The sequence below is a fragment of the Pocillopora verrucosa genome, chromosome 2 (assembly GCF_036669915.1).
Source record: "Pocillopora verrucosa isolate sample1 chromosome 2, ASM3666991v2, whole genome shotgun sequence".
Lineage (NCBI taxonomy): Eukaryota > Metazoa > Cnidaria > Anthozoa > Scleractinia > Pocilloporidae > Pocillopora > Pocillopora verrucosa.
Window position 1 is genome coordinate 8,923,836 of NC_089313.1, and position 26,357 is coordinate 8,950,192.

At 38.6% G+C, this 26,357-nt stretch overlaps 1 protein-coding gene and 1 pseudogene across 1 annotated transcript; both read left to right on the forward strand.

Moving 5' to 3' along the window:
• Positions 1 to 59: 59 nt before the first annotated feature.
• On the forward strand, positions 60 to 899 carry LOC136279219 (uncharacterized). Its single transcript, XM_066162816.1, has one exon. The coding sequence runs from the start codon at positions 60 to 62 to the stop codon at positions 897 to 899; it is 840 nt and encodes a 279-aa protein (XP_066018913.1).
• A 6,688-nt stretch (positions 900 to 7,587) lies between these two features.
• On the forward strand, positions 7,588 to 8,227 carry LOC131799558 (uncharacterized; annotated as a pseudogene).
• The last annotated feature ends 18,130 nt before the right edge of the window (positions 8,228 to 26,357 follow it).

The following is a 26,357-nucleotide window of genomic DNA, read 5'->3' on the forward strand; positions in this document are numbered from 1 at the left end:
GCTCCACACATGCCGGTTTAAAACTCAATACATACCAATGCTTTATGTCGTAAACTAAAATGAGTCAAGTTAAAAATCTACAGAAGGAAAACCTTAAACTAAAGGGAGAGATTTCAGCTGTAAATAGCAAACTCCAGAAGCTGAAATCGATCATCGAGCAACAACGACTTCAAGCAGACATTGAGCAGGTTGGAGACGCTGCAACAAGATATGGAAACAGTGTCCAAAAGAGTGTTGATTTCTTATGTGAGGACCATCATATAACGAAAAACTTTCGAGAGGAAATGTCGAAAGAACTTGACAATCTAAGCCGTAAGCTTGAAGCGATTTCTACAAGAGTTGACAGTTTGGACGCCGCCATTGATGACTTACTGAAGTACAGCTTTCAGTATAACGTCAAAATTATTGGCTTTCCTGAACAGGATGAACACGAGTCTTCTGAAACCACCACGCAGTTGTGTTTAAAGCTTTTCCATGCTATCGGAGCCGAGGACGAAGTGACAAAAAACGACATTGATATTGCTCATAGAGTGAATAGCCGAAGGGCTGACCGCCATTACCCAAGACCTATTGTGTGCAAGTTTATAAGACGACTGGCCAAAGAAGAAGTCATGGCTCATCGTTATGAAACTTCCAACTTAAACCCTGATGATCTGGATTTATCTGCTGATTTTCACACGAGAAATATCCGAATTCATGAACACCTGATCCCGAGATTACAGCAACTTCTTAGCGAGACAAACAAATTGAAATCAACACATCAATTCCAGTACGTCTGGGTAAAGAACTCTGAGATTCTGGCTTGTAAATCTAGTAGTTCTCAGGTCTTCAAATTAAAACGCATGGACAATCTTGACAATCTAAAACAAAGCTTGGTCAGTAATCCAACTCAGGATTAAGGAGATAAGTGTGTTAATTGGTATTCGTTCATAATCTTAATGATGTGATACAGTTATTGGAAATGGCTTCGCACAAAGAGATGAAAAATCTCGCTAAAGAAAACAAATTTCTGTTAATGGAATTGCCATATTATAACTGTAAAGATCTGAAAATTGCCCACCCGCAGTATAACGCTTTACTGGACACTAATCTAGCCTCCAGGAAATCGATCTATTCATTTAATAGCTTATATGATCTTGGTCTCTTTCAGAACGATTCCGTAGACAAATATTGATCCTGATGCTAACTTAATGACAACGAGTAAAATTCGTTCGAGCTACTATTCGCCTCATAGCTTCTATACCAGAAATAGAGATGTCGTATCCGATTTCTCCATTCTTCACACTAATATAAGAAGCTTAAGAAAAAATATTGAACATTTTCAGTGTCACGTACTCAGTGAGGTAAAACATAATTTCACGGTATTAGGTGTTACAGAAACGCGACTGTGCGTTGGCGAATCTATTGATTTTATACCACAACTACCTGGCTATTGCTTTGAATTTGTTAAAACCCCGTTGTCTGCCGGTGGTGTTGGTCTTTTTATTAATGAAAACTATAAATATCGAGTCTTAGAACGCTCTACTAATTCCTCTTATCAAGCCTTGTGGATTGAAATTTCACTACCAAATCACAAGAAAAATATCTGCGGCATTGTTTACCGACAACATAATAATGCAGATCAATTTCTTGACTATCTTTCGGATTCCCTCGAGTATTTCAGTAATCACAATAATAATGTATATCTCATGGGAGATTTCAATGTAGACTTGCTAAAATATGAAAACTGTAAAAAACAGCCAGATACTGCTTCAGTGTATGCAAAGTTTTTCTATGCTTCCTACAATTGATAAACCAACGCGTGTATGGGTCCTCAGCGACTTTAATTGACAATATCTTCACAAATAACCACACTAATAGACGTTATTTTAACTAACGTCCCAAAGGACTTTGCCAAGAGCGATGTTTTTGACCCAGGTCTAAGCGACCACGCCCTCATCTATACTTTCATGAAGGAAAGGGTGGCTAAATGTAAATCAAAAGTTATCAACTTTCGGTCATGTAAAAATTTTGATCAGATGCTATTTGAAGAACATTTAGCTTCAGCTCCATGGCATGTGGCTGAAATCTTCGATGACGTTGAGGATCAGTCCGAATTTTTCGGCCTATTGTTAAAGGACATCGTAGACGAACACATGTCTTGCAAGAGAATGCGAGTCAGAGATGGGGACGTAGCTTACATGACTACAGAATGGAAGGAGGCAATTAGGAGAAGGAGGAAAGCACTTAGAAGATTTCACAAAACTAAAGCTCAAGAGGACTGGGAACTTCACAAAAAGTTACGGAATGAAGCCACACGACTTAGACGTAAGTCAATTAAAGACTTTTGGGAGAAGAAGTCCAAGGACCTTGGAAGTAAGCCACATGAATTCTATAAAACATTCATGCCTTTTCTTGGATCAAAAAAGGTTAGGGAATCATCGGACATGAATCTGAAGGTCAATGATTCAATAATCAGCAACAAGTTGGATATCGCAGAGACCATGGCTGATTATTTCTCAACCATTGCAGATAACCTTGGTCCTACCAGCGATATTTCAGATTCTGACCTGTCAAATCACCGAAGTATTCAAGCTATCGTAAACCAACACATATCTAAGGGTGATTTCAAACCATTTCAATTCAAAGATATAACAGTGCCGGAGGTTCAGAAAATCTTGAAAGACACAAATCCCAGGAAAGCCTCGGGATGGGATAATATTCCACCCATTGCTTTTAAGATAGGCTCTTCGGAGCTTGCTACACCGTTATGCGCTCTTTATAATCAATGTATCGCCAGCTGTCATTGGCCAAGGAACTGGAAGAAAAGCGAGTGGGTGCCTGTTTATAAAAAGGACGATCGTTTGAACATGGAAAATTACCGTCCTGTTAGTATAGCGATAATGGTAAATAAGACCTTTGAAAAACTTCTTACAAATCAGATTACAGCAGAATTTAATGAACGTTTGAGCAGTAGCCTGACAGCATACAGGAAGAGATACAGTTGTGAAACGGCACTACTAGCATTGACGGAAGACTGGAAAAATGCTCTGGATAATCGAATGAGCGTTGGCCTGTTAAGTACTGACATGAGTAAAGCGTTTGATTTTCTTCATCATTCTCTATTACTTGCTAAACTGGAGGCATATGGCTTTAAAAACGAGAGCATCAAGCTCATGAAATCATATTTTATGGATCGCTATAATAGGCTAAGAATTGGTGGAATTGCAAGCTCCTGGAAAAGGGTCAAGAAAGGATGCCCTCAAGGGTCCTTGTTTGGACCTCTTTTATGGAATCTTTTCCAAAATGACTTGACGTTCGGAATTCCTTCAAAAATTGGGATGTATGCTGATGACCATCAGTTCTACGAAATCAACAAGGATATCAATACTATACAAACAAAACTACAGGATACTGCACAAAGAGCTACAAATTGGTACGATACGAACTTTCTCAAAGGGAACTTTGATAAATATGGATCAATGATATTGAAAGGAGGTAGACTAAATGATGAACAGTTAGAGCTAAATGTTAACGGAACAGCCATTAAATCATATAATTCTATTAAGTTATTGGGTGTAAATATTGATGATAATTTAAATTTTTCTGATCACATAAGTAACATCTGTAAAAAAAGCAGTCAAAGGGTGGGTGTAATTAATAGATTAAGGAAGTTAATCCCAGCCAAGGCTAAATTACAACTTTTTAAGGCTGCTATTCTGCCTTATTTAACTTACTGTAGTATTGTATGGAATTGTTGCAAAGCTAGTGATTCTAGAAAATTAGAGAGGGTACAAGAACGGGCCCTTAGAGCTGTTTATTGTGATAGCATATCATCATATAGTGACCTCCTTAAGCGGGCTAATTTAAAAACCTTATGTAATAGGCGATTACATGACATAGCTGTGTTAATGTTTAAAGTTAAAAATGATCTGTGCCCTAATAATATCAAGAACCTGTTTGTTATTAATAACAACAAATATAATTTAAGAAACAATGATTTCATTATCCCTAGAGTTAGTACTACGCGCTATGGTAAGCACTCTCTTAGGTACTTAGGTCCAGTAATCTGGTCTAAGTTAGATGGAAAAATAAGAGTACTAAGAACGCTGCAAGAATTTAAAAACGCTTTACATAAAGTAGATATACAAAGTTTAATCTCTTCGAATAATTGCAAGAACTGTATTTTATGTAAATCTTAAATATTTTAAATATTATCAAGATCATATTATTGCGTTCGACGTTAGGAGAACGCTTCGTAATCTTTGGGGATCCTGTGGTCGATGGGATACCTGTGCATGCCAGGCGTGAAGATTCGAGATTTTTGGTTACTTGGACGGGCGATGTTCAAAATCTGCGCCATTTTGAATAATTATTAAGCGCGCGCACGAATTTTAAGCCCAATAGCCGGCCAAAGAAATTGCGGGCTCACCTGGTGGACATGCGCACACAACTATTTTTATGCGCAAGCAACTATACCTCGTGCGAGTGCGCACGCACCTATACCTCGTGCGAGTGCAAGCTGCTCGTGCGTCCGTGTCGCCTCCGTGGATATCTTTGGATTATTCGGTCAGTTCATTCATTTTTCTCAAACTTCATGCGATGTTTCTTAAAAAGTTCATCGCTTCAACTTGTCAAAGCCTTACCAGGAAACTTTTTAGTACTCCAAGAGCATGTAGAAAGCCCGATGTCGGCGTTGTCCGAACTACAACAAACCGAAGACCTTCGCTGCTCTCCTGCTTTGAATTGATGTCCTCGAATTTGCCGAACAACAAAGCAAATCAACCGATAACTCAAAATATCACTGTTATTTGTACTAAAAATAATCTTAATTACAGTAATTAATGAGTGGTGAACTGCTCCTGTTTTGCTAAATTTTAACACTTCCCCTTCTATTAAGCCCTTCCTTTCTATTTAGCCCCCCCCCCCAATGCGCCTTAAAACAATAAGCCCCCTGTGGGCTTAATAGAGGATTTACAGTACATGAAACAAGGAGACTAAAATTTACACATATGTTTTTTTCAAATAACACAAGCTACCTTATGCAGTAATCCCATCCATGCCAAATTTATTACATTAATCTAAATATCTTTTTACCTCCTCCTACAGAAAAACAAGACATAACTTGCTTTGTGCATAATGTCTCACCAGTAAAAAAATCTGGACCAACAAGCTACTTTAACTGCCACCTTCAGACAGAGAAAGATCTCATTGGCAGTGTATGCTTTGCAACTGAAAAGAAGGAAACTCTTGATGCAATGGCCGCACAAAGATCACCGGTTAAAATTTCAAATTTTAACATCAGCAATAAGTATGGACGAAGTGATGTAGTAATAAACAGGAACACAACCATCACTTCAACAACAGCTGATTTTCCATACCAAGCACAAGATGATGTCACATCAATTGCATCCTTGTCAAAAGTAGCACCACAACAGCTAGTGTCAATAAAAGGAAAGATATCACATCTAAGTGCGACCAAAACTATAGTCATCCAAGATTCTCCTGTCAAAAAACAGGAAGGCTATATAGTTGATCCATCTGGTTACATAAAAGTTATTTTCTGGGGTGAGCATGTTGACAGCGTCACACCACAGTCCACCTATTTCTTCAACAACTTGAGACTTAACCGCTGCGGAGTATTGGAATCTTCTTCGCAATGCCACTGCACCAAAACTCAGAAAGGCTATTGGACCCTTGAAGAGGGAAGACGGTTCTCTGGCAGTCGATAGTAAAGAAAAATCAAATCTGATGAATTCTTTCTTTTCTAATATAGGAATTAATCTAACAAGGAACTTTTCATTCACAAAAGTCAACGCTGCCACAACATTAAAGTCAGTTCCTGTTATCAAAGACGTTATTTGATCAAAATCCGAAATTGAAAAGTATTTATCAGATCTTAAATGGAATAAAGCTACCGGTCCCGACCAGATTTCTTCTAGAACTCTAAAAACTGCCGGGAATGCGTTGGTCCATCCATTATACCATATTTATTGTGAAAGTCTAAGATCTGGCTACGTGTTTGAACAATGGAAAGTGGCTAGGCTGAGCCCTATCCACAAAAAGGACGATGAGAGCGACATGAGCAACTATCGGCCAATTTCTATTCTCAGTATACCCAGCAAGATCCTTGAATCAACGGTCTCTCAGAGAATCGTCAACCATACATTCCACGAGCACAGTTTAGTCACTGAAAACCAATGGGCTTATAGGAAAGGCTTTTCTACTGAATTAATGCTTATAAAACTGACAGAACAATGGAGACAAGCGGTTGATAACAGTAAAGTTGTCGGCGTGGTTTTTGTCGATTTTCAAAAGGCCTTTGACTGTGTATCGCATAAAATATTGCTGCATAAACTCGAGATTGACTTTGGGATCAAGGGCAACCTGGCTGCTTGGCTTCACAGCTACTTAAAGGGGAGACGACAGTTCACAGTCATTGACGGTGCAGCCTCTGATTTTGCTCGCATTAATACAGGCGTTCCTCAGGGATCAGTCCTCGGTCCAACCTTGTTCGCACTTTACACAAATGATCTACCTGATAATATAACAAATGCAACTGTTTTTATGTACGCAGACGATACCACCCTGTTCTGTATCGGAGACACCGTAGACATTGTTATTGCCGAACTGAATGCTGCTCTCAAGGAACTAGAGCTATGGTGCTTAAGAAATCAACTATTGCCTCACCCCAAGAAATGCGAAGGCATGCTAATTCATCGAGGAAACTTCACTGGTCCACTACAGTCATTAATACTGATGAATCATTGTATAAGATGGGTTAAACACACCAGGCTGCTTGGAGTCTATATTGATAATAGACTTAACTGGGACTACCATGTCAAAGCACTAAAGATCAGCTTTGCAAATAAGCTTAACATGCTGAAGCGCAGCTTGTTCTTACCAAGACCCATGCTACTGGACTTATACTTTAAAGTAATCTACCCATCAATTATATATGGTATCACCGTCTGGGGCGGCCTTACTAATAAGGAGGGCCTAATTGCATTAGAGTCTTTACACTGTAGAGCGGCAAAATTAATTTTTAACTGGCCATGGGATATGCCTAAGTCTGACGTACTAAGCAAAGCTCAATGGTCTTCTATTGAAACCACATATAAAGTTAATTTAGCTAAACTGATGTTCAAAATAGATAAGAAGACTTTACCTATATCCATCTTAGATACCACCGAAGAAGTTGACGTGAATACTAAGAAAAATCTAAGAAGTAATGCCAACATAAAAGTACCAAAATTCAATACATATTACATGAAAAACAGTTTTTCCAGAAGAGGACCTATCGTTTTTAACACACTTCTCCAAGAATCAAATTTAAGAAATATAACCATTAAGCAGCTCTCCTCATTAGCCTACAAATCAAAGGCACTTTTAAATTTGAACTTTAATTCCATTTCTCCACAGACAGTGAATTTTAAGGACCCCAATTTTAAATATTTTTAGATCTTCTAATTTTGATAGGCTACTTTAATTATTGTATTTTACTACATTTCATTTTATTCCATTTTACGCACGACCCCACAAGCGTGTAGTCGCTTTAACAATTATCGTGTTTAAATAAAGTCTGTATTGTATTGTATTGTATTGAGAATGAAAGTATCTCAGAATCAAAGATACTTGAACACACCAAAACAAGATAATTTATACACCATCAAGGACGCTGAACCCTTCAAACAAACATTACCTGAAGTCAGTGACATCTCAACAACAACAGAAACCATTGGAGAAATACTAGGAATAAGCAGTGTCACCAAATACAACTGTTGTTGTTCATGTTCAAAAAAAGTTACAATCAAGGGAAAAATTGCAGTCTGCGATAACTGCTAAGTAACACAAAAGGCAACCAGCTGCAGTGTAAAGTGGACACTCAAGATCCATATCCAAAACTCCAAACAACCACTGCAGAAGCTTCAGCTACAGGTTTATCAAGAAGCAGTGCCAAAGTTGTTTTCAATTTGTCACTTAATTGCAAATGAAACAACAGAGGAGGAAATCACAGAGGCTGTCTTAAACCTAGACACAGTTAAAGTATGCTTTGACACGCAAACGCGAAAACTTGTGGACATTGAAAAAATTGCCATTTAACATGTTTTGTTGCATTTTCCTTTGTAACAAACCAATCTCTAGTAACTATTTAAGTTACTAATAATTCATGCTATGAGATACAAACACTAAAACTTTTAGATATCGCAAAAACTTTTATAGCACTTAATTTTTGAATTTCATATTAAACTTTCTTGAAACTATTCCATTTACTATTATTCATGTTACTGTTAGAAAAATTAGTCTCGCTCATTTAGTATCTAAACTACATTGTAAACGAGTAGATTCTCATGTTTTAATTATTGCATTTTACCTTGTGACTAATCGAGTTAGTATCATCCAGGGCCCAGTTGTTCAAAAGACGATTACTGCTAACCCACGATTAAAGCTTAATCAAAGATTTAATCTCTTTTGTTTAAAAAGATTTCAAAAGCTAATTATAAGCTGCACATGAAGTCAAATCGAAAAATAAAACTAAAGAGCAAGAATCCTTGAGAAAATCTCTTTTGGTTATTAATTTAACTGGAATAAAAATTGACGCTAACCCTGGGTTTGCTTAATCACGCTTTGAACAACCCGGCCCTGGTTACTGTTAAGATAAGAAAAATAGTTAAACAATGCTATGACACACAAACACGAAATATTTAGACATGGAAAAAAATCTAAGTTTCATAGCATTTTGAACTTCATCACAGCTTCATGTTCCAGTTGTTGTTATAAAATTTAGTCTATCTCTTTCAGTTTTTCAAGATACTGAGTAGATTGACATGTTTTTTTACATTTTCTCTTGCAACTAACCAATCCCATGCAACTATTCAAGTTACTATTCATGTTACTATTAAAATTTTTTTGTTAAACTATGGTATGACATGCAAACACCAGAACTTTTAAACATTGCAAAAAGTTTCATAGCATTACCAACTTCATAACTTTCTTGAAACTATTCAATTTACTATTATTCATGTTACCGTTACAAAAATTAGTCTCACTCATTTAGTATCTGAACTACATTGTAAATGAGTAGATTGACATGTTTTAATTATTGCATTTTACCTTGTGACTAATCGAGTTAGTATCATCCAGGTTACTGTTAAGTTAAGAAAAATTGTTAAACAATGCTATGACACACAGACACGAAACGTTTAGACATGGAAAAATCTAATTTTCATAGCATTTTGAACTTCATCATAGCCTCATGTTGTTGTTATAAAATCTACTCTATCATTTTCAGTTTTTCAAGATACTGAGTAGACTAACATGTTTTGTTACATTTTCCCTTGCAACTAACCAATCCCTTGTAACTATTCAAGTTACTATCATTCATGTTACTGTTACAAAAGTTAGTCTCCCACAATCAGTATCTAAACTACATTGTAACTAAGTAGATAAACATCTTTGGTTACATATTTGGGTTTCACTATTAAAGTTGCTATTGTTCATGTTGCTCTTTAAATACTTCGTCTTTCTCATTTAATCTCTCAACTAATTTCCTCCTCTGTTTTTGTATGATTTTAGCTAAATTCATTGAACTTCTCACGCACTTATTAATCTTTGATTACTACTAGTTGTAATTATTATCTCATTATACAGGGTAGGGTATTATAAACATGGGGTCTACTATTTCGGGGTAGGGTAGTTTTTTTATGGGAAGAGCTCTTTTATCATATTCCAATAAATTTTTAATGCATAGTTTTATATAGATTAGATTAGTTTAGTTTAGGTGTCCTTACTTAGTGGGAAACTGCTATCTTATTTGACATGTAAATAAAGTTTATTATTATTATTATTACGAATAATATTTCTAGTGGCAATATCGTCACCGACTCAACCGATCATTTTTCGCAAGTCTGTATTGTCAACGTAAACAAGCAAAAATTACCACATACAAAAAAGACTAAATTTAGGGATTATTCCAGCTTTCATGCTAATGAATTCATGAATGACCTAAGTGCAATTAATTAGGTTCCCGGGAGTGTTCTCCTGCCCACAATCTTCCCCAGACAACATAAATTTTTTTCCTAGCAAGATTAAGGGTTTTCCTTCTAACTATAGAATGTTTGGTTCTCATCCAACGTTCTGTGTAAGTTTTAGAAGATATGGTTAAAAGTCTTTTAAGTTATAGTCCTTCAAAGTTTGAAATGAGGGCAGGTCAACAAGATCGGGAGAATCTATGAAGAAAGCATTATTTTGTCACCAAATTTTGCCTGCAAACGTTTTAAACAAGATAAACAATCACCACAGATTACCTTTGGCTAACCCTGGCCAATTAAAAATCTCCAAACTTTGCTCGGGAAAAAATGACGGCCAGGTATACGCTCTACACATCACCTTGTAAGACTGGTCGAAGAAATTTGGACTATAAGGTAAGGTGATTATCAATGAAAATTATATCTCTCTGTAAATGCGAGGGTTAGAGTTGAAATTTACACAGGTAGTAACTATGTAAATTTTGTGTTATCACCGTAAGTTTCATGTTATTTCCACGCGGGAAACTCTTTTTAGAGTTGCTTTTGTACGGAGGACACTTTTCCAAATATTGTGGGGGCAAAGCTATTCCACATTTTCTGCTTAAGCAGTCGTTTTCTGCAAACATTCTTTAAAAGTTTTTACATTATTAGAAAGCTCTTTGCAAGGGCTTTACATTGGCATTTCTTTAACTCCTAACCCTTGCATTGTTTTGAAGAAATTCTCTGATAAAGAAAGTGAATGGGGGCAAGAAAGCACTTTTTAGGTTGTCATGTAAAAAAATCATATAAAATCGATATTTTAATATAACATCATTATATCCTGATACAATAAAGACAAATAGTAGGAGCAGCTTTTCAGAGGTTTTTGAGTTCTTTAATGGAATAGTCACAGAGATATAGAGGTCTAAATCATGCACAAGTTCAAAGTGCCAGTTTTGTCATTTTAAGGACATGGTTGACTTAATGAGACCACAACTACCCTTTAACCTTAGTGAAATACAATGAAACTCTATTGAAGTATTATCATATAATGGGACTTTAACTTACTTATAATTCGTGATATTCCATCAAGCGTAAAGAAAGATATAGAGACTTCAAGCTCCTTGAATGGAACTCAAATACATTTGCATATTATGGTCAACTTTAAGAGGCCAAAACTATTCTTCTGCTTTATCAATCTCTACGAAACTTTAACATAAGATGGTACATAAATAGAAATTAAATATACTTGAAATTTATGTAACTCCAATAAATCTATAAGAAAATATTTAAATTTGAAGATACCGTCATGATTTGCATAACATAGTCACTTTTCGTGCATCTGACACGAGGTCACCATTTCCACAAGCCTTCGACTGGTAAGTCATGCTTTTTGATGCTCCGTTATTCTTCTTGTTTAGCACCCTTAGAACACTAGGCAGAAGCAATCAAACTATTGAAAGAGATGTCTAAGGTGGTCGGGCAGCTTTCTTGAACATTTTCTTGCAATGGAAAACAGTTGCTTCTTCGTAGGCTTTGGTCAAAGTTTAAGGGTGCACTCTTGACCATGATGTTGTTGAAGGACCTCGTCACTAGGGCTTGAGGACCTCTTTTTTATATTTTGATGTGATATTATGCTTGTTTATGATGTAAGGAACCGTTTGGTGTTACTTGTTTTGAAATCAGTCCCTTTGTTCATTAACTATGACGTCATTTGGTTGGAAACTTTACAACTTAATAACTTTGCAAAGTCTCAGGCATTTGGCCACTTTAGTATTGATATTTGTTGGCTGGAGGAAGGCCTACATGCATGCCACAATTTGTCGCAAACGATAAAATCCTTGCGGAGTTATTAACGTTTAAACTTTCTTACAAAATGGCGGACGCAGTTTTTTGGTACCAAGTCCCCTCGGCGCGCGCGCAAAAGTGAGGGTAGACTTTAACTGCCTATATCTTCTAGAGGATATTAAATTTGAATGTGAAATTTACAGGGGTTGTACTATGGCCCACGAGCTACTCTCTCATGTAATAATATTTCATTTTTAACTGGATAGTGGATTCTTGAACTTGCATCTGTGGACGATATCATTCAAGCTAGTTTGTATTTATGAAAAATGTCTGCAAAAGGCATTGAAGAAGTTAAGCGTTTGGCCACGAAAGGACTATCGGGGGATGAAGAGGCCATTAAAGAGCTGGGCCTAGAAAAAGTTCCAGAAGTTACAATCCCAGACATCAAGGAGATTGACCGTTTCATGGTTGACAAAATTAAGAATGTGGCAGCCATCTCATTTGTAGTTGGGAAGAAAGTGGGCCTTCCCTTACTAGAGGCATCGGCCAAAAACCTGTATGAATTAGTCAAATTTGTCGAGAAAGACAAACTAAAGACAAATACGAAGCCAGAAATGGATCGCAGTGATGTAGTTAGAAGAATGAGCTACTGCTGCAAAGACATCGCAGCATGGTCGAGGAAAATTGGGGAGGTGGAGGGCGGAAAAGTGCTCCACAAACTTGAATGGTTTTCACAGAGTCTAACTCATTTAGAGATAGGAAACAAGGAGTCACTTCGGCTTATTGGTCTTAAGAGAATGCCAGCGGTAACAATTGCGCCGATAAAGAAAGTTCCTAACTCAATGACACTCCAATGCTATTATAAGAGGGCCCATTTGATTGCCTCAACGGCAGAGTATATGGGAAATACCACTCTTCGAATTGTATCACAATTCATGATGGCCATGTGTGATGTGATTGCAAGATCACATCACCCAGAAGAACCAGAGCTCTCGGCAGACACCGACAGCCAAGACATTTGCGAGACACTAAACGCTGAGATAGAAGACATCATGAGATGGGTAGAGCACTTAGCGGAACTAAGAAAGAAGGAAAGGGCTGATGAGGAAGAGGAAGATGACAGTGACCCATATATAGTCCAGAATCTTCAGGGGAGGAGAGCGAGGAAGAAAGTGAAACCAAGGGAGAAAGTGAAAGTGACAGTAAGCAAAGAAGGAAAAAGATGCAGAGGAGAGAAGCAATGGAGATAGACAGCCCAAAACCATCATCAGCGGCTTCAAAGGAAAAACCAAAGTATCTAGCATATAGAGGACCCTTAGACCTAACCAAGGATACCTTGTTTGCAGATTATCGGGAGGCTGCAAACTGCTATCTCTCTGCTGCTGAACTAGGTCTAGACTCAGTTGTGAGCAGCAGCACGTTGGCATTAAAATACATCTCTTATGTGGCCAAGACGCAGTTTGATATCAACCTTTCCAAAAAGCATGACATAAATGCCATAAAACGCACAGAAGTAGAAGACATGATGAATAACATGAGAGATGAATGTACTAAAGAAGGCGCTAAAACCAACAAATGTAACGAAAGCACCTCTGCCGCTGATGGCGCAAAAAGCTCCAAGGCTAGCCAAAAAGCCTCTAAAGAAGTCACTCCCCGAAAATTCAGTCTTGCAATTAAACCCCCTACCAAGGATGAAGATGAGGAATCAATATCATCGAGAGATGACGTGGAAGGAGAAGTTCGAGAGGAAGATGAGAAAAGAAGTCACCACTCCAAGGTGAGATGCAGAATCCCTGGATGTGGAATGATGGCAGGCGACATCAAGCGTCATCTTAAAGTGCATGTTGGTAAACAGATCGAGGAGGAAGATGTGCCGAGGGCTGCAGCGATTATGAAGGCAGGGAAGGCTACAAGGGGGCCAAGACAGGTGAGGGGGAAGAAGGAAGTGGAAACTCAGGGGAGATTACGAAAATGGTGCCCGGTAGACGGCTGCAACACAATCACCAGCTATCTTAATCAGCATCTGGTAAAGGCACACAGGTTAAAGAGCTCCCATACCCAGTATAGGGTCCATCTCAAGGAGGCTAAAAGGTATACTGGTATCCAAGAGTTAGACTGCCTGCTCACTCTACCATCCAAGGCACCGTCATCCAAGCTGACATCTCCGTCATTCTTAACTGCTCAACCTGATCCACGTGAACACAAAACCAACGAAGATGAAGAAATAGAAGAGACCCAAGGAATAGAAGAGACCCAAGAACAACAAGAAGAAGAAGAAGAAGAAGAAGAATGGCATCCAGAGGGAGAGGTGGAGGAGAGTGACGAAGATTTTGAAGATGCTCCAACCATAAAGATCAGGAAGGAGGAGTGTTACTCAGCGACAAAATTTACGAGTTACCGCCACCAATGGCTCTCTGGTTTCTTTAAGTACCTGAAGAGCCCATCAGCGGGCTACAAAAAGCTTGAGAATAGACTCCAGCACGTGGGCCAGGTGGAGAAGCTCTTGGAAATGCTGGACCCCAACGGTAAGGACATCACCATCCTAGGGGAGGAATTTGGAGATATCGTATGGAACAAATGGGTCAGCCCACACCTTTCTGAGGGAACGAAAGCACCAGGTACGTTGGCCTCCTATTTGACCAGTCTGGAAAAGTTTTTCGTTTTCGTCACGTCCGACAAGCACAAAAGAAAGGAAATGCCGCCGCTGCATGGCAACGATTTTGACGTGTTTAAGGGGACCATCAACGCCCTGAAAGGCTGGCGTGTAACTATGGATAACGAAACCCAGGAGGTTCAGCACCGGACCCATCTCAGAGAGTGCGATACTCTCTTGACAGAAACAGACATCAACCTTCTCTCTCAATCAAAACCCTACATAGATGGTATGAAGGCCATAACTCAGGCCAAGGCAGGAAAAAGGCTCTCCATACAACAATTTACAAATGCTGGCGATCTTCTTCTGGTAAAACTCGCGCTACTTGTGGCATCTCGACCTGCCCCGCTAGAGAATGCTCTTCTTGAAGACTACCAAAAAGCACAGGAGAAGGACGGAAACAGGGTCATGTTAATCCCGAAGCATAAACGATCTAGAGAGGGACCAGCACCACTTGGCATGGATAAAGAGCTGCAAGATCTCATGGAGGTCTATGTCAATAAGATCAGACCACACTTTGTTGCAAAAGATGTCAAACACCTCTTTGTTAAGAGTTACGGCCAATCATTCAACAGAAATACCATTGGAAAAAGATTCTCTGCTTTCTTCGAGAAAAGTGGCGTGAGGACCGACAGACGCGTAAGCCAGACTGCTGTAAGAAAGTTTGTAACAACGGCAGCGAGAAGGCATGCCCCAGAGGAGATGTCGAATATCCAGAGGGTCTTGTGCCATAGCGAAAGGTCATCTCGCAACAGTTATCTTAGGTTGGACTTGACAGAGACGGCCTTACACGTCATGAATATCATAAAGAAAGTCACCTCCAGTGAAACAAAAACTAAAACAAAGAAAGAAACTCTTGCTGAAGAACTTCCCGAGAAACAAATAAAGAAAGGTGGTGAGGAGAGTGACCAAAGTGCAGACGTTGATCTTCCTGGGCCAAGCCAACTAGCGTCTGAAGATGACAAAACCTCCACAAATGTTATCCCACCAACAGTCTCCCCTGGCAAGGTTTCAAGTCTGACAGAAAAACAGAAAGAAGCCATTAGGGAAATCTTTTCATCTGCCATTGAGAGAGGGGAGAAACAACAAATGAAGGCTGTGCGAAATAAAAGGTCGACCACACTAATCTTAAGGAAAATGACTACTTCTATCTCAAAGGTAAAACAGGTAACCAACTTCGTCAACTACCTAGTGAGCAAACGACCCTTTGAGGTGGAAGGTTTGCCAACCCAAGCAATTGAAGTTGAAGAATGGCTTGATGACCAATCATCATCACTAAAATCTGATCAACGGATGCACTGGGATCAACGAGATACACAAGCGATGGAAAGAGAGTTCCGTAGGTTTCGAAAATGTCCACCTAAACAACAACTAAGGCAGATGTTCACGGTGAATGCACGCCTAGCTGCAATCTGTAAAAAGGAGGGTTTCAGTCGGTGCTACGAGAAGGTAAAGAGCATTATGCGGAAGAAAAACAAGTAGTGACTCCAGCTACACGTCATAGTGAAAAATCACTGCTTCTCTGTAAATAACTTTGTTCGTGTTGCTTCCGTTCCTTTTACTAAGTTAGTTCAAGCCGTTGCGTGTCTTTGTTCATGTTGCTTCCATTCCTGTTACTAAGTTAATTCAAGCCATTGCATGTCTGTAAATAAGTCTGTTCATATTGATTCCGTTCCTATTACTAAGTAAGCTCAAGACGTTGCGTTCCTGTAAATAAGTTCGTTCATGTTTCTTTGTCAGACGTTCTCCTGGCAACAATGAGTTGGGCTGGTTACCCGATGATACCCTCTGGTATTGTGAGAGTTTGTCAGGGATCAAACACAAGCTGGGGTAGCCAATCCCTGGGGAGTGCCCCACAAACTTTTACAGTCCCAGGTAATACTCTTGTCGTTTGAAACGGCAAGAGGGGGACCAGGAAACCACTTATCACAACAGTACAACCCAGTCCTCGTGTTATGACTATGGCCAAACTTATAAGCGTGCTTACTATGTTAAACTCCATTCAAATAAACTGAAATTTACCGCTCCAGCAGATTGATCCATTGTTAAACAGTGTGCTAGATTTCAAAGATACACCATGAAGGGTTCCAAAGTTACAGTGGTCCTTATGACTGGACCTCCCATTACTTGATCATGTTGCCAGTCAATCTGAAACAAAAAGATTAAAGTTGTCCAATCCAGTTAATAAATTCTCCCTCTAAAAGTACACGTCAAACACAATAACTCCTGCAACTTTCAGCAAATTCGCCCATAATAAAAGAAACCTAAGACAAAAAATCCCTCGATCTGAAGTGGGCAAGACAACACAGAGGGCCAGACAACAACAGGTGAGGGCAGGACAACACCCTATGTGGGCAAGACAACAACGTGTGAGGGCAAGACAACATTCGGACAACACACAAATGGGGGCAAGACAACCCCAGAGGGCAAGACAACATTTTTGTGGGGGGAAGACAACACACAATGGGGGCAGAACAACACAAGAACATAACCCTAATTGGGAAGAGGTTTCTGGTAATTGCGACGTAAACAAGTCGTTCTCTCACCTTTATAAAACTATAAATCATGTAGTTAATAAACATGCACCGCTCAGGGATGCTTCAGTGAGAAAACTAAAAATGCTAACTAAACCATGGCTAACTGCTGGACTAAGGAAATCTATAGAGGTGAAGAATAAATTGTTCTTTGAATCAAACTGGCCGAAATATAAAATATATAGAAATAAGTTAACAACCCTTATTCGATTGAGTAAACAACGTCACTATCAAAGGTTTTTTGACTCTAACATAAAAAATACGCGATCGACATGGAAAGGTATTAACGAAATATTAGGAGATGCGAAGAAAAGGAAAAAATAAAAAAGAATTGACTTCATTCGTTCTAACGAGCATAGCGCTTTATCAGATGATCCTAAAACGATTGGTAACACACTCAACAAATACTTCTCGTCAATAGGTCATCAACTTGCAACCAATATTCCTGAAGTTAACACTACTTTTTCTGATTATCTTGATCCGCCTTTGCAGAACAGTTTTTATTTTGATCCAATTATACCGCAAGAAATTGAAACAGAAATTAGCTTGTTGTAGCTGGGGCTTTATTCTACCCCTGTCAAACTGTTAAAACTTGCCAAATCAGTCATATCCATACCATTAACCAAAATTTTTAACCACTCTGTACTAACTGAGGTTTACCCTGCAAAACTTAAATATGCAAAAGTAATTCCAGTTTATAAGGATGAAGACGAGACGTTACCTGAAAACTATCGGCCAATTTCTTTGTTATCAATTTATAATCATTTATTTGAGAAAATTTTATATCGTAGACTGATAAAGTTTATAGACAAGAATGATATTCTTTATGATTTACAATATGGCTTTCGCAATAAACATAGTACCCAGCACGCGATTCTGGATATTGTGAACACCATACATTCTACTATGGACAATAGAAAGTACTCATGTGGAATTTTATAGATCTTAAGAAAGCATTTGATACTGTTAACCATGAGATTCTTTTGACAAAACTTGAACACTATGGAATAAGAGGAGTTATAAATTCTTGGTTTAGATCATATCTTCCAGATCGCCGACAGTCTATTGAAATAGACAAATGCATATCTGAAACTGAAACGATCGTATGTGGAGTACCTCAAGACTCTGTACTTGGACCCTTGTTATTTTTGTTATATATTAATGACATCCATAAATCTTCCAAGGAATTTACTTTTTATCTTTTTGCAGACGATACAAGTCTAACTTATGCAAATGACAACTTACGTACTCTTGAACTAACTGTCAATAATGAACTTGAGAAAGTAAGTGAATGGCTTAATGCTAACAAACTAACGCTCAACGTCAAAAAGTCTAATTATGTCATTTTTCGTCCCCACCAAAAAAGAATGCCTTTCATTCCTCAAATTAAGATTTTTAATCCAACTTTAAATACTAGAGTAACTCTAGAGATGAAGGACTTTGTTAAATATTTGGGTGTAATGATTGATTCTGAACTATCATGGAAGCATCATATTGACTTTATCTGTCACAAAATTAGTAGATCGGTTGGAATAATTGCTAAAATGAGGCATTACATTCCACGGCGTCTTCTTTTGAATTTATATCATGCACTTATTTCTCCTTATTTAAATTATGGTATCTGTGCATGGGGCAACTGTCCACAGACCTACCTCAATAAGATACTTGTTCTGCAAAAACGTGCTCTGCGTTTGATTTATTTTTCTAAACCCAGAGACCATGCAATCCCTTTTTTAATGAATCAAACTGCCTTCCTTTGCAGTCTTTGTTCTTTCAACAGTTAAGCTATTTAATGTATGACGCTCATGCTAAGACAGCTCCTAAAAGTCTTCTCGATAAGTTTGTGAAAATCAATACATAACATCATTATAATACGCGATTATCTGCAAAAGAATGCTTCTCTGTCAAATTCTCTAGAACTGAAAAAATGAAAAAATCTTTTACTAGAATCGGTGTGTCTATTTGGAATTCTATTCCACTTTCTGTTAAGACTCTCAACGTTTCTAATTTTCGTAAAAAAATTAAATCACTACTCCTTAATGTTCTAGGTAATGAAGATAATTATTTGAATGTTAATTTTTTAATAGAATATTTTGTGAAGTTAACCTGATATATTGTAGATACCTCTAGTTGTAATTTTAGTCTTTTTCAAATAACAAAATCCCTTGTACTTGAATTTATATGTAAGGTGTTTCTTTCTGTATGTTTTTGTATTTCTTCTTTTCTTTTTTCTTATGTAATTTAATAACGCCTTCAGTTAAAGTCTTGTCCTGCCTAGATTAGCATTGTAGCTATTTGCAGGACATGAAGTTTTGTAAACCTTATATTTCTTTCTTTAAATAAAGAGTGGGAACAGCATGAAAATTTAAGTGCTCAGCTGGCTCCCAACTCCCTTTTTCTATCATTCATGGTCAAAACTGAATGCAAATGTTTGTTTTCATGAGAAATAAGTCACAAAAACATAATTTAACGCACCTTTTTTCCCTTCCTTTCACTGATCACTCTTTCAACTGTGTAGACCTTAGATTTTGTTTTTCTTTGTAGCTTCAGTGGCTCGCACAAAAGATCTGAACAACACGGCTCATTCAACATTTTGTAGTTTACTTTTGATCATGCTCGAGGTCTCACTGAAACAGAAGCTGCCATAATGAAAACTTGATACCAATGAGCATTTCGATTAGCCTTTGCCTGCAACCACATGCCCCCTTATTTGCGGGAGCAGAATGTCTCCAAGTTCTGGTGATGCATGTGAAACAGACAGGGTTGCTCACTGAAAATATTAAGTAAAACCCCTAAAGGAGACCAATGTGGGCTTGGCTCAGATGTAAATACATAAAATGCGATACTTTTTTCCCATTTCTTTATGAGCACCCTTTAGCCTAACCCTAAACCACCCTAAGCAAGACCAAACATCTGAAATTTACACTCCAAAGCAAGATGATGAACATCCCTGTCTGTTTTAGATGGGGGTCCCCCTAGGCCCTTCACTCTGCAATTGGGGGTAAGTATGAAGAAAAAAAGGATAGTATTAGAATTTAATTTCAGCTCTAATTTACAGTCAGGTTTCCAGCAAAACATATGTTAATTGAAATGTGTGATAGAATATAACCAATTTGGTACATTTTATTGCAGCATCCACAGTGCCGATCCTTTGTGTGGATGAGGCATACTCTCTCCTGCAAAGACTAAAGTATCAAGGGAAATCAACATCACAGACAAGCCTCTTAATGGAACGCCTGTGTAAATGTTATGAAGGAGACTTTTGGTACGCACTAAAAGGGAAAAAGGCAAGCAAGTTGGTGTAACTTCAACTAAACTAACCCTTCTTGCTTCCACCAACCCTCAGCAATTCCTGGAGTCAGTTTGGCCAAAAATTGTGGCCTCAAAAAATGGGCTGGCAGAGATGTTGCTGTTTTTTTATCAAAGAAGATCAGAAGATCTTAACTTGGAAGCCGTGGCAGAAAACTCTGACTCCCTGGATGATTATTCTTTAAATCTCTTAGCGATGTATTTGAAAAGATATATGGGGAACATAATACAACAATGTTTTACTGACATCTTGGAATCTTTTGACCTTAAACAACGTGTCTGTGCTGGGACTCATCGCAATGGCCATACTCTTGACTTACTTATAAATAAGTCTGATGATAACATGCTCAATAATATCAAAGTCTATGATCCTAACATCTCTGATCATTTGGCGGTAATGTGTGATGTTTCCATAAGAAAGCCCCAGTTTAGGAAGGAAGTTATCTTCTATCGGAAGCTTCGGTCTCTTGACATGGAGTCGTTTCTTAGTGATGTTGCTGACTGCCCTCTCGTCATCGACCCATCCAGCGATCTCGATCATCTAGTTCAACAGTATGACACCTTATTAAGATCAATAATGGACAAGCATGCTCCTGTCAACGCTAACTCCTGTGTTGACTAACATAGTGAATACATCTTTATCTACTGGAGTTATGCCTGATGTCTTGAAGATTGCAGCTATGACACCGACTTTAAAGAAACATAATGCTGATTTCACTAAATATGAAAGTTCTCGACCTATTTCTAATTTGAAGTTTGTGTCCAAGCTTGTGGAAAAAGCGGTATGTGTCCAGCTTACAGACTATATTGCATCTAATGGTCTTTCGGAAACGTTTCAATCCGCATACAAGTCATTTCACTCCACTGAAACGGCTCTAATGAGGGTTCAAAATGACATTCTTTGTGCTTTAGATCGTAATTAGTCAGTCATACTGGTACTTTTGGATCTGTCGGCGGCGTTTGATACAGTGGACCATACTCTTCTAGTGACAAGGCTGTCTACTTGTTTTGGTTTTCAAGGAACTGTGCTTAAGTGGCTGAAATCATACCTGTCTTCACGTAAGCTGTTTGTTAAAGTTGGGAATAGTCATTCTTCACAACGTGCATTGAAGTGTGGTGTCCCTCAGGGATCAGTTCTGGGCCCTTTGTTGTATTTGTTATACACATCACCTATTGCGGACATAATAAATGATCATGGACTATCATACCATCTATATGCTGACGACACCCAATTATATATTACCTTTAAATCTACCAGCTTGAATGACTTCCAACAAGTGAAGTTGAGAGTGGAATGCTGTGTGAGGGACATTGATGAATGGATGATAAGAAACTATCTTAAACTAAACCAGGACAAAACGGACCTTGTAGTCATCAGTTCCAGATTCCATCCCATGCCTGACATCGGTCACATTACTGTTGGTTCTGAGTGCATTGCACCTCGTGACTCTGTTCGTAATTTAGGGGTTCAGTTTGATAGCATATTTAGTTTTGAGAAGCACATTAAGAACATTTGTAAATCATCATTCTATCATTTGAGAAATATTGCTAAAATCCGGAAGTACTTAAGCCAAGATACATGTAAAATCTTAGTCCATGCATTTATTAGTTCGAAACTTGATCACTGTAATTCCTTATTACATGGCCTTCCTAAGTATCTATTAGCTAGACTACAGGCAGTTCAGAATGCTGCAGCTCGTGTTGTCACATTGACACCGAGGCATGTTCATATAACTCCTATTTTAATTAATCTTCATTGGTTACCAGTTGAGTTTAGAATAACTTTTAAAGTCCTTTTATTGGTATACAAGGCCCTTCATGGCCTTGCACCTTCTTATATTTCTGACCTTTTGAATTTTAAAACATACTCTAGGTCATTGCGTTCTTCATGTAAAGAATATTTAGTGGTTCCAAGAAGCAGATTGAAAACATATGGAGACAGAGCTTTCTCTATTGCAGGACCTAAATTGTGGAACGATTTACCTCTAGAGATTAGGAAATGTGCTTCAGTGGCAACTTTTAAGCAATCCCTTAAAACTTTTTTATTTAAGTTAGCATATAGGTTATGAGATTCCTTTTGTTTTGAGATGTTTTTGATTTATATAGTAGATAACTTAGGCTATATTTGAATTATATTGTATATTGTAGATATTTTATATTCTATATTTTTTATATTTTATTTTGTAATTAGGTAGCGCTTTGGACAATTATTGGATTTTAGCGCTATATAAATAAAATTATTATTATTATTATTATTATTATTATTAACCCCAGAACTGAAGTACACATTGATTAGCACTGCCCAGGAACTTTTCGTCAAGTTCAGTAAGCCTAATGAAGATGACAGCCAGGGTGCAATTGTCAGTCCAAGTATTTCCTCAGCTTCAAAGAAATATAAAAACCATTTAGGTATTGCTTTAAATATGCCGGTCCTATACCACCAGCTAACCAAAGCACTTCCCTTGGAGTCAGGAACAACACCCACAATGATAACAGCAGAAACCATGCAAATGGCAATAACTTTCACCGACACCCTTCCGACCATTAATGGAATCTCGGAGCTGGTGAGTTTAATATTCTCAGTTTTCAGTCACGTGACACATGCCTTGACAACTGTTAAAGTCTGCCATCTTTGTGTACAGCTTTCCTTGACAACAAAGCCGTAGCGTTCGCCAGTTCTGAAGCTTTTTTTTGCGTTTTTATGATGTACTGTGTCTTGTGGTCAATTGCCATGCTAGAAGTGGCCATGAAAAAGATGTTAGGTTCTTTTCTATACCTTCTATCTGTAAAAATTAAGGTGAAATGGCTGAAGAACTATCAATAGAATGGAGAGGAAGATGGGTTGCCGCCATTAGTCTAGATAGAAAAGTAAAGTAAAGCCTTTATACAGGCCTCAATGGCCCATGGGGCTGGCACTTAACTCCAGTTTCTTTAGCATGAAGCAGCTGGGAGTATTGCTACTCCGCCCTGGATGGGATGCTAATGCATCGCAGGGTTACCCCCAGCATACTTGCTGGTAGCCATTTGTACACCTGGGTGAAGAGAAGCCTGTGAGAGCAAAATGTCTTGCCTAAGAACACAACACAATGACCCTGGCCATTACTTACCATAAAGCCACCGCACCTCCACAGTCAAGATAGACTACCCAAAGAAATTTGAAAAACAATTGCATTTGCACTCAGCACTTTGTTTCTGGATGTCCTGTAACCAGTTGGGATAAATTTAATGTTGACTGGGTACCCAATTAAATAATTTTAATAATTAGTAACAATTTAATAATGCATAATGCGAGTAAGACGTGTATGTGATCGCTCTACACTCTTTCTCCTCTACTTCGCTCTCTACTGGACCAACCAACCATTTCTGAATGGAAGACATCACAGAAGCTTCGAATCTACAAACTGGCCTCCAAAATGCGACTCAACGCTGAATATTCTGCCTCCTAGAAGGGATTTTCTCTATCCACCATCGCATTTCCGTTCGACCCACAAAGCTGCCGGAATCTTGCTTCACAATACATCTAATTACTCTAACAAAGATGTTTTGTTCACAACGAGCATTTCACATCGCTGGACAAATTGCTACACAACCACTGGTTCGTTTCTGCACAGGAATTTATCAAAGCGGCGCAGGACGAAAAGACACAAAAGACCATGCTTTTATTATCCCAACAGCTCCGCCGCTTTCAACATGGAACTAATTGGCGATCTGACATTTAAGCTCAATCCCGGGCCCTTTGTGAATAGAACAATACCGGTCATTGTTTCATCGCAAGCCAAACGCAGCCATGCATTACGGCCAGCCACTGTGTTGTACAACGCCACCCTTGGCTCCAAAAATTGCTGTCCCAGAGGAGTGAATTGGCACAATCTTATCAGCATAAGATGCTCAAAGCAAAAACTGCAGAATGGATTCGTACCCATTGACTTCTGTTTGTTGAACACCAGATCAATCAAAGATTGCGATCAAAGATTATGCAGTCAAAAATAACGTAGACTTTTTCGCATTGACTGAGACATGGCTGAGTAATAATGAAAACTATAATTTTTCCATCGCCGAAGTTTGCCCCACTGGATACCAGTTTTACCACGTTCCTCGGAAAAACGCACGAGGGGGAGGAGTTGGCCTCCTAATAAAGAAACACATGAGGGTTACAAAACAAACCCAAAGAAATTTCAAGTACTTCGAATACCTGGACATCATAACGACATGTTCCACTGGGTCTACTAGGATTGTTACCATCTATAGACCACCTCCATCTAAGGCAAATCAACTAAATAGTGCTCTATTCTTCGAAGATTTCTGCATTCTCGCAGAACAGTTAGTTGTGTCCCCTGGTAACCTACTCATAGTGGGTGACTTCAACTATCACGTGGATAATATCAGCAATCTGGATACTGTCAAATTTAACAACATCTTAGAATCGTTCAGTCTAGTCCAACACACCTGATTATAACTAGAGCCGAGGACGAACTGGTAAATAGCACTGAAATACGGGATCCCATGCTGTCCGATCACTCTTCTGTACACTGCAAGCTTCGCCTAAAGAAACCACCCCTGGAAAAAAAGGAAATTAGTTATTGTAAACTGCGCTCGGTAAATATGAGCAGTTTTAATGATGACCTAAAGCAGTCCAACCTTCTGTCAACTAGCACCCTTGATCTTACGGGTCTCATTGAAAAATAAGAAAACACACTGACGGAAACACTTGAAAGGCGAGCCCCTTTAAAACGACACGTGATAACTCTCCACCCATCAGCACCATGGTACCACGAGGGTATTAGTGATGCTAAGAGAAAACGCCGGAATCTGGAGCGTCGTTGGCAATCGTCAAGACTGTGCGTCTACAGACAGATATATGTCGACCAGTGCCGGGTTGTGAATAAAATGCTTAAGGATGCAAAGGCTTCATACTACTCATCTATTATTTCAGAGTATGCATCAGATCCAAAAGTTCTTTTCAACGCAGTCGACAAGCTATTACACCGCAAAGTAGAGACACTCTCCGACCGCACCCTCGACGATTGAGCTTACAAACAATTTTGCCAACTTTTTCGACAAGAAGATAGCAACAATAAGAACAGAGCTATCCAATGAAGCGACTTCTAATACCTAGTCCTGCGAAGCAAACAAACAGCCTTATCATGCCGAATTCAAAGAGTTTAGAGTGATGTCAGAGAGAGAGATTGAAGGTTTTGTAGACACTGTCAGTAAAAAATCTTGTGATCTTGATCCTATACCAGCATCTATTCTAAAGGAATGTAAATCAGCCCTTCTACCTGTCTTAACCAACATCGTGAACATGTCGCTCCAATCAGCATCAATGCCTGCTGCACTGAAAGAAGCAGTGATCAAACCGAAGTTGAAGAAGAACAACCTGGACTCCGAGGATTATTCAAATTTTAGACCTCTCTCAAATCTGAAGGTTATATCAAAGATAATTGAAAAGGCAGTTTCTTGTCAATTGAGTGATCACCTACGTGATAATGATCTAGAGGAATCTTTTCAGTCTGCGTATAAGCGTTTTCACAGCACAGAGACTGCACTCTTGAGGGTGCAAAATGACATTCTCTTCGAAATAGACAATCAAAAATGTGTTGTCATGTTACTGTTAGACATGTCTGCGGCGTTTGATACAGTCAACCATGATTTACTACTGGAAAGAATGGCGAAACGCTATGGAGTAAAAGGAAATGTGCTAAAATGGTTTCGATCATATCTCCAAGACCGAAAACAGTTTGTGATAATTAATGGAAACAAGTCAAAGATGAAAGAACTTTGGTACGGTGTCCCCCAGGGATCAGTACTAGGTCCGGTTCTATACTTATTATACACTTCACCCATTGGGGACATCATTAGACGGCACAGACTTAATTACCATCTCTACGCCGACGACAACCAGCTCTATCTCTCTTTCAAGCCCACCCCCGCCGAACTACCCAGCTCTATAGCAAAAATAGAGGCGTGTGTTTCTGAGATAGACTCGTGGATGGTGTGCAATAAACTGAAACTAAACAGAGGAAAGACGGAGCTATTGATCTTGAGTGCACGACACCATCCACCCCCATCAATAGAGTATGTTTATGT